Genomic DNA, 11,939 nt, shown 5'->3' with positions numbered 1-11,939 from the left:
GCAGGGTTTCTTAACCTTGGGCCCCCAGGTGATCTTAGACTACAACTCCCATCATCCCCAGACATGGCCTTTGTGGCTGAGGATGATGGGAGTTGTAGTCCAACAACACCTGGGGGCCCAAGGTTAAGAAACCCTGGCCTAGTGAATCAGTATCACATCGAACTTCTCAATCCAGGGAGGGTGCTAGGTACAACCTTGCAAATACATCTACCAATTCCTAGCCCACACATACATCATCTGTGGCACGTGCAAACCCCAGAAGGAATGGTGGAGGCGGGCGGGGGAGAAAAACACCAACCATCCTCCAGTTTCCAGACGTTTGCTTGGTCATCTGGGAGAAATCTCTGCTCGCCCTAGACGAGTATCTTTTTATTTCTATCCAGCCCCACTTCCATGAGTGGCTCCTTTAGATTCCCCATCTGTCACCAGTCCAAGCACTTAGCAGCACTAGCTTCAGCAATATTGCTTGTATGCATACCTTCAGACTATAGCCCTGGAACCAAGTTAAGCAGCACAGGAACTGACTACAGTTACTCTTTATTAAGTAATATTTATACCTGTTAATAATAAACAGGAGCTATTGCGATTCAGTGACTTTGAATGTGAGTGTTTTCAGATGAACTATCCACAGCTCCTATTTCAGTACAGCTCTGCCCACTTAAACGATTATATTACATGCTGATTTCCATCACTCCACACATTTCAGGATCATTTTTCATTCCAAGACATTTGTTGTATCCTTATCCTGCAATAGGAGTATAACATGAAACTATAATTTTAGGAAACTCATTTGTCAAAGATTAGCACTGCAAGTCTTAAAAATTACAAGAAATGAGATTCTGGAAAGTGATATATACATATCCTTAATAATCATAATTCAGCATAAACACACAGCATCTCTTGCATATTAGACCATCTACTAAGATCAAATCATTCCTTTTATCTGTTCACATATGGCAGCAATGAGTGAGAACAGGCCACTAGTACCTCTGTGACAGCAAGGGAGGAGAGCTGGTCTTGTTGCTGCAAGCATGACTTGTCCCCTTTGCTAAGCAGGATCTGCCCTGATTTGCATTTGAATGGGAGACTACATGTGAGCGCTGTAAGATATCCCCCTTAGGGATGGGGCTCTGGAAATAGCACCTGCACACCTACACGCAGAAGCTTCCAAGTTCCCTCCCTGGCATCTCCAAGATAGGGCAAAGAGAGACTCCTGCCTGCAACCTTGGAGAAGCTGCTGTTAATCTGTGTAGACAATACTGAGCTAGATTGACCAATGGTCTGACTCGGTATATGGCAGCTTCCTATGTTCCTATGTAATTTTATTAGCAAAACCCCCCAAACAAACCAGATGAAACTGTAAATTAGTCTGTTCTGTATGTAGAAAGCATTTCATCTAGTTTGCTCTGGGTAAAGTTGTTTTTTTAAAAAATTCCGTTCAGGATTATTTCGTCCTATTTGCTTCTCCAGAAGCTCTTTACCACTGCATTAGAGACAAGCAGTTCACAAGTGCTTCCTAACTCAGATCCCAGGATGTCATTTGACAGTATAGGATGCAGCCACTTTGCTAAAATTAAGCAGGGCTGGGTCTGGTCCATGCTTGGATGGGACTCCCTAGAAGCCCTGTATGTGCCACTACCTTGAGTTCCATCATGGAAGGAAGTATAGAAGTGTAAGAAATAACAGCCTGGAGAGACAGATTTATTCTAGTGGTGGGGCTAGTCGCTTGGAAGAACTGGCCAATGGTTATTGTGGTGTTTTAGACAGTTGATGCACTAGGGATTCTAAAACTTAGGTCCCCAGATGTTGTTGGACTACAACTCCCATCATCCACAGCCACAATGGCTGAAGTCCATGATGGGAGCTGAAGTCCACCAACATCTGGGGACCAAATTTGAGAACCTCCAGACCCTTGAGAATATAATCAACGCTGGCTTTCAGACTAAGGGAGTTGATCATTATCAGCTGTAGAGACTTTTGGTAACTGAGTAAGTACTGAACTGCTAGTTTATCTACATTTTCCCTTCAACACAAGAGACATGGGCTAATCTAAACTGAACCTGGCCACAGAAGCCAAAAGTGATTGGTTGTCTAATCGGAGCAGTTCTAGTAACAGAAGCCACATGCCTCAGGGCTGACAGCAAGGGAGATACAAAGATGTGCAACCAGTAAGCTTCTTCTCAGAACCCTAAACAGAGTCGGAGGACCAACGGGTCAGGGTGTGTGTGTGCGCTCCCAATCAGCGATTGTGTCAATGTGAAAAAGCAAGATAGGAGGAGGGGAGAGTGATTGTGTGGGAGGTGGGTAGGAGAGCTTTTTGTTCACTCTCGGTAAAGTGCTGGGGGCAGGATACAAATACGACAAATATTTATATACTGCTTTTCAACCCAAGTTCCCAAAGCGGTTTACATCAATAGAAATTAAAAAATAAGATAGCTCTGGGAAGGGTGTGCCCACCTGATCACTCTCCTCTCCCTTTGCTTGTTTACACAACTGCTCATCAGGAGCACTCCCAGCTCAGTTGCCTTGGCTGAGTACTCTGCTAACTGAGCAAAGACACAACTCTCAACATAAGAACATAGGAAGCTGCCAGATACTGAGTCAGACCATTAGTCTATCTAGCTCAGTATTGTCTTCACAGACTGGCAGCAGCTTCTCCAAGGTTAAGGCAGGAGTTTCTCTCAGCCTTATCTTGGAGATGCCACCAGGGAGGGAACTTGGAACCTTCTGCTCTTCCCAGAGTGGCTCCATCCCTTGAGGGGAATATCTTACAGTGCTCATACTTCTAGCCTCCCTGTCATATGCAAACAGGGCAGACCCTGCTTAGCTAAGTGGACAAGTCATGCTTGCTATATCACAAGACCAGATCTCCTCTCCTCTCAAAGTGGTGATTCTCTTATATTTAGCAGGGGAGAGCAACTGGCCCTATCCAACCCCAGCACAGAATCCTTCCTGTGGCTGTTGTTGGTGTTTACCTTTTCTATTTCATTTTTAGCTTGTGAGCTCTTTGGGGACAGGGAGGGACCATCTTATTGACTCTATCCTTTATTTTTCTATGTAAACTGCTTTGGAAACTGTGTTAGAAAGCGGGATATAAGTAGTAGTAGTAGTAACAACAGTAGTTGTCAACTCTTAGTGACCACATAGCTAGAATCTCTCCAAGATGATCAGTTTTCAACTTGGCCTTCAGGGTCTCTCAGTGGTGCATCCACTGCTGTTGTAATCGAGTCCATCCACCTTGCTGCTGGTCGTCCTCTTCTTCTCTTGCCTTCAACATTTCCCAGCATTAGGGACTTCTCAAGGGAGCTGGGTCTTTGCATAATGAGTCCAAAGTATGATAGCTTGAGCCTGGTCATCTGTGCCGAGAAAATCATGGTTTGCCTTTGCTCATTGGCTCTGCTGTTGAAGAACAGGCTTTGCACAGCAGAAGGCCCAGCTATCATTGGGCTGCAAGGCCCCCAGAGGGCAGGGTCAAGTGGCTCTTCTTCATAAACACTAGAGAAGCCTAATAGAAACGAAGAGGGGAGGGACATGGAAACAGCTTGATCCCCGGAAAGCTGGCATTGTGCTGTAGCAACACCTAATCAGCAACGGATAGTGTTAGTCCGCTAACACATCAGCTCCCTTCAAGGATCCACCCTTCCCAGAGACACTGGCAGTCTTTTTATGTCTTGTAGGACTATCTGCTTCAACAACCACACGTGGGGGGGGGAGGCAATTTGTGCTTTCAAGGTCCTTCTCCGCACAGACCCATTCAGATTCTCTTATTAGCTACAGTGGCATTCGCTTTCAATTGTGAATGGATACCATCTTAGAAAGAGTGGATAGATTAAGGCAGCGTTGCTCACTGTAAGGCCATGGTAGTCAGTGACTGCCCTCACCCACCCTAAGTATAGCCAGATCCTTCCTCTTAGAGCAGGGGTGTCAGAGAGGAGAGCTGGTCTTGTGGAAGCAAGCATGACTTGTCCCCTTAACTAAGCAGGGTCCACCCTGGTTGCATTTGAATGGGAGACTAAATGTGAGCATGGTTGGATATTTCCCTTAGGAAATGGGGCCGCTCTGGGAAGAGCATCTAGGTCCCAAGTTCCCTCTCTGGCAGCATCTCCAAGAGAGGGCTGAGAGAGATTCCTGCCTGCAACCTTGGAGAAGCCACTGCCAGTCTGGGTAGACAATACTCAGCTAGATTGACCAATGGTCTGACTCACTATATGGCAGCTTCCTGTGTTCCTAAACAGCCCTCCAGCTGTTTTTGACCTACAACTCCTCCTCATCCCATGTTGGTCAAGGATGATGGGAATTGTAGGCCAACATCTGCAGGTGGGCTGCAGTTTGCCACCCCTGCCTTAGAGCGTTTAAAAGAGGGCTCGCTCTCTCTTAAAGGGGCCCTCACAGCACTGAGAAAAATACAGTATTGTGCAGAGGTCAGCACTGTGGGAAAATGGCTCTCAAATTGAAGGGGTTCCTCCCCACCAAAAAATGACCCCTGCTTGAAAAACCAACAATGATCACTAGATTAGAGTATGTATGATCAGATCCGCTCCTGGTGAACCCCAAGTGGAGTAGCATTAGTCCCTGCCGTGCCCAAGTAATGCCCCGCAATGCATGGCAGCATCAACACAAAGCAAGGTTAATATGCCAAAACATCTGCATCCATTATCATGAAAGAGAAAAGGCTTCAGCTATTATCAGAAGATGCCAGCTGGCTGCTTCGGAGAAGACAAGGAGTCACCTCTAGCGTGCACGCAATTGCAGCAGATTCAAATCAGGTGCACTGCACGACTTGTGCTAAAGGACCGCAGACAGGCTCAAAGTCTCTCATTCATCCGCATGGCCACCCAGAGGCACAGATCATTTGCCTTTTGCATATTGCATACTCAAGTATGTAGTACACCGCTCTGGGCTCCTTGGAGGAAGAGCGGGATATAAATGTAAAAATAATAATAAGAAGATTGCTCCAGGCTCCCCACACCTGAATAGACAAGTTTACTCATAGCCATTAAAGTCAGTCATTTGCTAGGCAACTAGAGCAAGGGAAAGGGAAAAAGAAAAGGAAAGGGGGGAAAAAAGACACTGAACATTCACCTGATCATGCTATCCCCCAGAACAGTAACCTTCACTAGTTTTCCAGTGGGGACCACTTTGGCAAAATAAAATAAAATAAAAACTTTCAAAAAGTCACCTCTCACTGTGCGGACCTCTGCACAGTACCATACGTCTCTCAGTGCTGGGAGGACCCTTTTGAGATGGAGACCTCTCTTAAAAGCTCTATGGGGAAAGCACCAGGAAGGCCTACACTTCCCAACATTCTGTGCACACCTTCCAGAATGGGGCAGGGACTCAAGGGGGCTCTGTTCCCCTTCAAGGAGTCCCTCTGGCACAGGACAAACTGCAGCACGGCTCATGGTGGCAGGGGACTCTGCAGATTATTCAGCTTTGGCTGAAACTCCACACAGGCCCAGATAATCAATCAGGAGATGTACTTCGGGCTGATGGGGGCTTCCGCTGGCCCCTGGGACCACCAATCACGAACACTGCCCCAGAATGTGCATCATCTAGTGGACATAAAAATGACATTGGACACAAGTCTAACCCAGGCTTAGGCCCCGAGTATTTAAGAGAACATCTTCACCATGAGCCCCACTGCCCATTGAGATCAACCGGAGAGGTTCGTCTGCAGTTGCCACCAGCTCCTCTGGTGGCTACTCAGGGATGGGCCTTCTCTGTTGCTGCCCCAAGACTCTCGAATGAGAGTCTGCTGAAATAAGAGCTTCCCCATCTGACTTTTTAGAAGTCTCTGAAGACACATTTATTCACCCAAGCTTTAAGCAGACTGTGGCTTTAAGTTGTTTAGTTTTTTATTTGTAATCTGTTTTATGTTGTCTTAAACTGCATGGAGATGGAGGATCAGGGCAACAAATTTGATCAATAACGAGTCAGACCATTGGCTCATCTAGTCCCGTGCTGTCTACTCTAATTGGCAACAGCTCTAAGCGCCAAGCAGAGAGGTTTTCTAGCATCTACTAGCTGGAATCTTTTTTAGTAGAGGCCAGGCATTGAAGTTTGGAACATCTGCCTGCTGTGTGTGCTCTGCTATTGGGGCTACAGCCCTGCTCCTCGATTCAGAACAGGCACCAGCTCCCCATTTATTTATTTTTAAGCAGGGGTAGTGGAATCTCATTCAGAACCAGTCCCCTATTTAAAGGAGAAATGTGGTTCAAATGCATGCAGGAAGCCTAGGAACCTTCAAGCACAGGATTATGTCACCAAGCACTGGGTGGAAAATCCAAGCAACACAAGCAAAAAAAGCATGCCCTGTTTTAGAGGTTTTTAATTTTTATTTGAAAAATCACCTGTACATTCTTACTTCAGTCAATGACGCGTCAATGTGCTCACAACATGAGAGGGCAGTAGCAACTCCAGAGTCAAGAGGATGAAGCTGTGTGTTCCTTCCTTGGAGCCCGAAAAGGAAACAAGCTGCTGGCCACATCAAAACTCCTTTTTCCTCTTTCCGCGAAACAGGTAGCAGTAAAATTGTCTTTAAAATCAAACCCTGGGAGAGAGCAAGAGATCTCTTTTGCAGCCTCGGCAAAAGCTGTTGCTCGCAGCAAAGAGACGCGTGAAGGGTCATGCGCATGTGTATATGTTTAGCCCTTCCCAGTAATCTCAAAAGGCAAACAGATTGAGCCCTTCCAAATAAATAAGGATTGGAAACAAGTACACACACACAGAAGATAAATAAGATTTTTTTCTTAAAAAAAAAAAAATTCGTAATACACAATTACAAGGATTTTATTTGGTTTCAGAGGCAGAAAGAGTTTCGGCTTAAAGCTTCTGGTTGTCACAGCCTGGAAGGAAGTCTTATGATCTTCACCCAATTAGTTGAATTTTGCCCCCCGCCCTCTGAAAAAAAAAATAATAATAACAAAAGATGGCCTGGGTCTTGAAGGGGGATCAGGCATGCATACACCTATCCCCCAAATATTTTGTTTCCAGAGTTTGCTTTTTTGTTTCAAAAGCAAATAAACTGAAGGGGGAGGAACAAACAAACAAACATCAAAAACCAACCCAAAGGCAGTGATCTCTAATGCAAGAGGAGAACAAACTGGCTGTTAATTTCACAGTATTGAGGGGCAATAATGGGGGGGGGGGGAGGGAAAGCAACAGAGCAAACCACACAACTTCCCCTGGCAGTGGGAGAGTGGTTAACAACAAAAAACCCAACACACAACACCACCACACGCACACATGGAGGGGTGTGTTCCAAGTAGCTTGCAGACTCCCGAGGCAAAGCCAATATCGAAGCAGATCTCTGCTGCGCTCTTTCCCCGCCCGCCCACCCTTTGTAGTCCAGACAGTAGTTTTGTAAGAGGCCCATCTCCTTGGGACAGAAGTTCTGTAGCTGCCAGGGGGAACCATCTTCGACAGGACTCCATCCTGGTTCCACCCGCAAAAAGCCTTCTGCTTCCTCCAATCCAAGGACACCTGCGACCTCACCCGAGGGAGCAAAGCAGTGCAAGCCAGAAAGCCTCCAGTGATTGTCCATTGTGTTTCGGGGAGGTGGGCCAGCCGAGAACACCTGTACGTCTGTGCACAGGGAAGACAGAACAAGGGGTTGGGTGTTTTTTGGGTGGGTGGGTGGGGAAGGATCATCAAAACCAAGCCACTGAGCAGAAGCGCCAACCTCCAGCAGGGACCCTCAGCAGCTGATGGCACTGGGCTGCTGTTTGCTGACAAAGTCAGAGATGAAGTCAAACTCGTTCTGTCCCAGGAAGAGTTCCGGCAGCTCCTGAATCCGGTCCAAACCCAGTTCCATGACCAAGGAGGTCAAGACCTCTTCGTCAATGAGATCCGTGTCCATAATGTTCAAGGTCAAGGCGGGAGAAGGCATATGCTGCATGGCGGGGTGCTGGCCGGGTCCCACTCTATACTGCGGGGCGCCGGCCCCGATGGGTCCATTGCTCATACCCATGAGAGGGTGACCCTGGTATTGCGTATTGAGTTTCTGTAAGTGCATACTGGCCATGAGCTGCTGCGTGCCCACCGGCCCCATGTATTGCTGCTGCTGGCTGGGACTGCTGAACATCGTGTTGGGCACCTGGTGGTGGCCCATCTGTCCACTGATGCCCGGCCTCTGCCGCATGCCACCATCCATGGCGGGGCCGCCGTACTGCATCATCTGGTGGTTGGCGGGTAGCGTCCTTAGCATGTGCTGCCCGTGCTGCGGCGGCGCCTGCATCGCGTTCACCCCCATGCGGTAGGTCTGCATCCCGCTCACACCGTGGCTCATGGGCATCATCATGTGGTCTGCCATGGCAATCTGGACACTGCAAGGCAAAGAGGGGAGGTTAGAGGGTGGACCTCCAGACGCAGGGCGCTGCCCAGGCCACGCAGGGAGGCAAGGGCGGTCCTGGCCCGAGGGCATGCAAGGCAGGCACCGGGCGGAAGTTGAGCAGGTCCAGGTCTGGGAGACCATCTGGGGTCACGTCATCTCTAGTTCCACCGTGGGAGAAGAAGGGGGGGGAGCAACAGGAAATAAGCTTAAATTGTCAATTACTGCTCTGAAGGGGAAGAGAGGCCTGCAGGTCATGTTCTGCATGATTCCAGGGATTTATAGGTTAACTTTTTGTGTGTATGCATGCATGTGGGGGTGGGGGGAGAACCCAAGGGTGACTGACATACATTTCTGGGCTAGAGCTAATTGGCTGAAGAGTATGTGTGCAGACACACCCACCCAACTTTTATTTACAGTGGTGGAAGATGGCAGTGATCCCTCGGGAGGGGGGGGGAGAAGCCCCTGTGGGACTGGCTTTGGGGTGGAAGAGGATGTGTGTGCTTGTATGAGAGAGACAGTCAGAACAGGGCTACACAGCTTCAGCCCTCCTGCAGATGTTCAACTCCAACCCCCAATGCTTATCTACTGACCACTGTGGTTGGGGGGGGGATGATGGGAGTTATTGTCCAAAAGCAGCTGGAGGGACATAGGCCTTGCAGCCCTGAGCTGGAGCATCCTTCTAGGCTGGGGTGGCCAACCCAAGGATCTTCAGTTGGACTACAACTCCCATCATCCACACCTGCACTTTATTGGGGCTAGGGGGGTGATGAGAGCTGTAACCCAGCAACAGCTGGAGAGTCACCTCTGCTATAGATGGGAATGGTAAAGCCTCAACTCTGCAGCCGTTGTTGGGCTATAACACCCATCATCTGCAGCAAGTAGCAAAGGATCTGGGATGATGGGAGTTGTAGTCCAATAGATGGAGGGACTTTGGCTGGCCACTCGAGTTCTATCCAGTCTAGTCCTCCAAAAAGGCAAAAGAATGCAGGAGCCCTGCTGGATGAGGCCCAAAGTCCATTCAGTCCACCATCCTGCTTCTCCCAGCAGCCAACCAGAAGCCCACATATAGCACAGAAGGCAACAGCCCTTCCTTGCTGTTGCTTCTCCCACCAACTGGAATTCTGAGATAGACTGCCTCTGAATGTGGAGGCTCGATACTGGCCACCATGGCGAACAGCCATTGATAGAACTCTCCTCCATGAATGCATCTAACCCCTTTTTAAATTGTGGCCATTACCGTCCATATCTAGAGCCTTTATCATGCCCCCTGAAGCAGAGACAGTGCTGCGAACAGGGCAGACGCTGCTGCCCCCTAGCGCCCGGGAGGAGGAAGGGCCACCGAGGGGCCCCAAATCCACCCCATTCCGAAACTGCTTGCCCTTTCAGGGCTTTTACTCCGCCGCAAGCCATTCTTTCCTGGATTTCCCGCCTGGGCGGCCCCCGCCCTTTGCAGCACATCTTGATGAGCTCGCGGATACAAAGCCAGGACGCTGCTAGTAGGCTAAAAGAAAGGAGGGATCCGCTCTCGATCCAAGGCGATCTTGCGCCGTCCCAAGCAAGGACGCCTCTCCCGCCGCAGCAAGCCTCCGCCGGGCCAGGCGGCCGCCCGTCTCCAGCGTTGCCTGGAGGAGGGTGCCCGGCTGCGACGCCTGGACGAATGCAAAAGGCTGCGCGCCCAGTTCCCGCTCCCCCCCGCCCCGCGCTCTCACCCTTCCCTCCTCCCGCTTGCCGGCTCCGGCAGCAGCTCCCGCCCCGGCACATTCCGCCAGCACAAAGATCAGCACTTCGAACAAAAGTTTAACCCTTCGCTCCCTGCAGCCGAGCTCAGACAATGCAGCCGAGGAGCGCTCCGCGCAAACGGGGGGCGGGGGGGGGGAAGAGCGGAGGATAGCGGGAAGGGAAAGACAACCCACCGCCTTCCATGATCTGCCGACGGTGGAGAAAAACAGCCCTGCATCGCGCAAGGACGGAGAACAACCGCCTCCCCCGCGGCCCTTCGCGCCAGTGCCAACCCCGAGCCCCAATGTCACCTCCCGTCTGCGACCCGCGAAGGACGCTTCTCTTGCATACGTACCCCGAGGGCGGCGATCCAAAGGGAAGACGGCACACTTCGCAAGCCCAAAGGCTCGGCACAACAAAAGCGGCGGCGGCGGCGGCGGCTCTCCTTTGCACGCGGCGGCGGCTGCTGCTGCTCCTACCAGCGCCAAGCCATCCAGCCCGGGCGCCCCTTGCAAAACCTTCCCCAGCCCGGCCGCCTCAACCCCAAAGCACCCCTCCGCGCCGCCTTCCAACCCTCGTTGGCTCCACTGTGTATATTGCAAGTAGGTTAACTTCAGCCTTATATATGCAAAGGAGGGGCGGGGGAAAAGTCCCCGCCCCTGGGCCCTGATTGGCGCAGAGCTCCCGAATGGGTTCTTTTTCTTTCTTTCTTGCCTTCCTACCCCCACCCCCCGTTTGGTCTCCCCCCCTCCTCGGGGGCCGAGGTGAGGAATCAGAGTCCCGCCTACCTGTTTTTGTTTCATCTCCGGAGAAGGAGGAGGGAGTGCAACACAATGGCGGGACTCACGGGCTGGCTGCATATGCAGAGGACGAGGAGGGAGAAGGAGACGGAGGAGAGCCTCTTGCGCGCTCCCCATGCAGCCGTCCCTCTGTCCTCCCTCAGCCCCCTGGCGAGCACCTCCCGGGGCCCGCTCATGGTTGCAGCGGTCGTGTGGATGTGCAAACACGCGGGTGTTGGCTCCACGGGTGCTTGCCAGCGATTGGAGAAGGCGGGGCCGGGGTGAGAGGGCGCGGGAGGTGCCTGCCGTGCAGCAAGCGCCTTGCCAGCCAAGGCAAGGCAAGGTTTCTTGTCGATGATTAACTCCCGGGTTCCACCGTGTGCCCCCCCCCCGCCGCCGCCGCCCTTCCCGGGTTTTCTGCCTTTGCTATGCAAATGATGGCCCGCTGTTCTGATTGGAGGAGGAGGAGGAGGCGGCGGCGTTCAGCTCGCCTTCAGGAGAGAGGAATGTTGACGCGCATGGCCTCCGCGTGTGCGGTGCACCGCGTCCCTCCTGTTCACACGCTCTCATCCCATGCTTTCTTCTCGGCTGGCTTGTTCCTAGAGGACGTCATCCGTAGCCACGAAAAGCCAGAGCTGGTGGGGGTATTTTGTGTCTGGCGTCTGGTCTGGCCCGATCAGAAATCGAAGAATGCGCCAGGTTCAATCTCTGCCATCTCCAGCAGGTCGGACTAGGAAAGACTCCTGCCTGCAACTTTGGAGAGCTGCCAGTCAGTGTAGACCTTACTGAGCTAGATGAACCAATGATCTGACTCGGCAGAAGGCAGTGACCTATGTTTCCTACCTGGGATTGACACACACATACAGACAGAGGTGGTGCACCTAGGTAATTTTGGAACCTGGGGCCTTTGGACTTCACCCTCCCCCCCCCGCACTGGAGGCCCCCACCCGCTGCAAGTTAAGCATCACACACGGGCAGAGCCACCATTGGGCAAACGGGTTCAAAGAACCTGGGCCACCGCCAATCAGGGGCTGTGCCTCACGGCCCCGGCACACCCCCAGCATCTGATGTCAGACCCAGGGGTGCTGGTTTAGCTCCCAAGTGGGGGC

General features: G+C 51.2%; 1 protein-coding gene across 1 annotated transcript; it reads right to left on the bottom strand.

Moving 5' to 3' along the window:
- Window positions 1-6,773: 6,773 nt before the first annotated feature.
- CITED4 (Cbp/p300 interacting transactivator with Glu/Asp rich carboxy-terminal domain 4) lies at window positions 6,774-10,658 on the bottom strand. Its single transcript, XM_053268833.1, has 2 exons — window positions 10,407-10,658; window positions 6,774-8,324 (listed from the first exon to the last, which is right to left on the bottom strand). Exon 2 carries the CDS (start codon window positions 8,309-8,311, stop codon window positions 7,697-7,699), a length of 615 nt encoding a protein of 204 aa, XP_053124808.1. The 5' UTR covers window positions 8,312-8,324; window positions 10,407-10,658; the 3' UTR covers window positions 6,774-7,696.
- Between the last annotated feature and the right edge of the window lie 1,281 nt (window positions 10,659-11,939).

This window comes from Hemicordylus capensis, chromosome 7 (genome assembly GCF_027244095.1).
Source record: "Hemicordylus capensis ecotype Gifberg chromosome 7, rHemCap1.1.pri, whole genome shotgun sequence".
NCBI classification, from domain to species: Eukaryota; Metazoa; Chordata; class Lepidosauria; order Squamata; family Cordylidae; genus Hemicordylus; species Hemicordylus capensis.
Note: the sequence above shows the minus strand (reverse complement) of the source record. Positions and strands in the feature narration are given on the sequence as shown.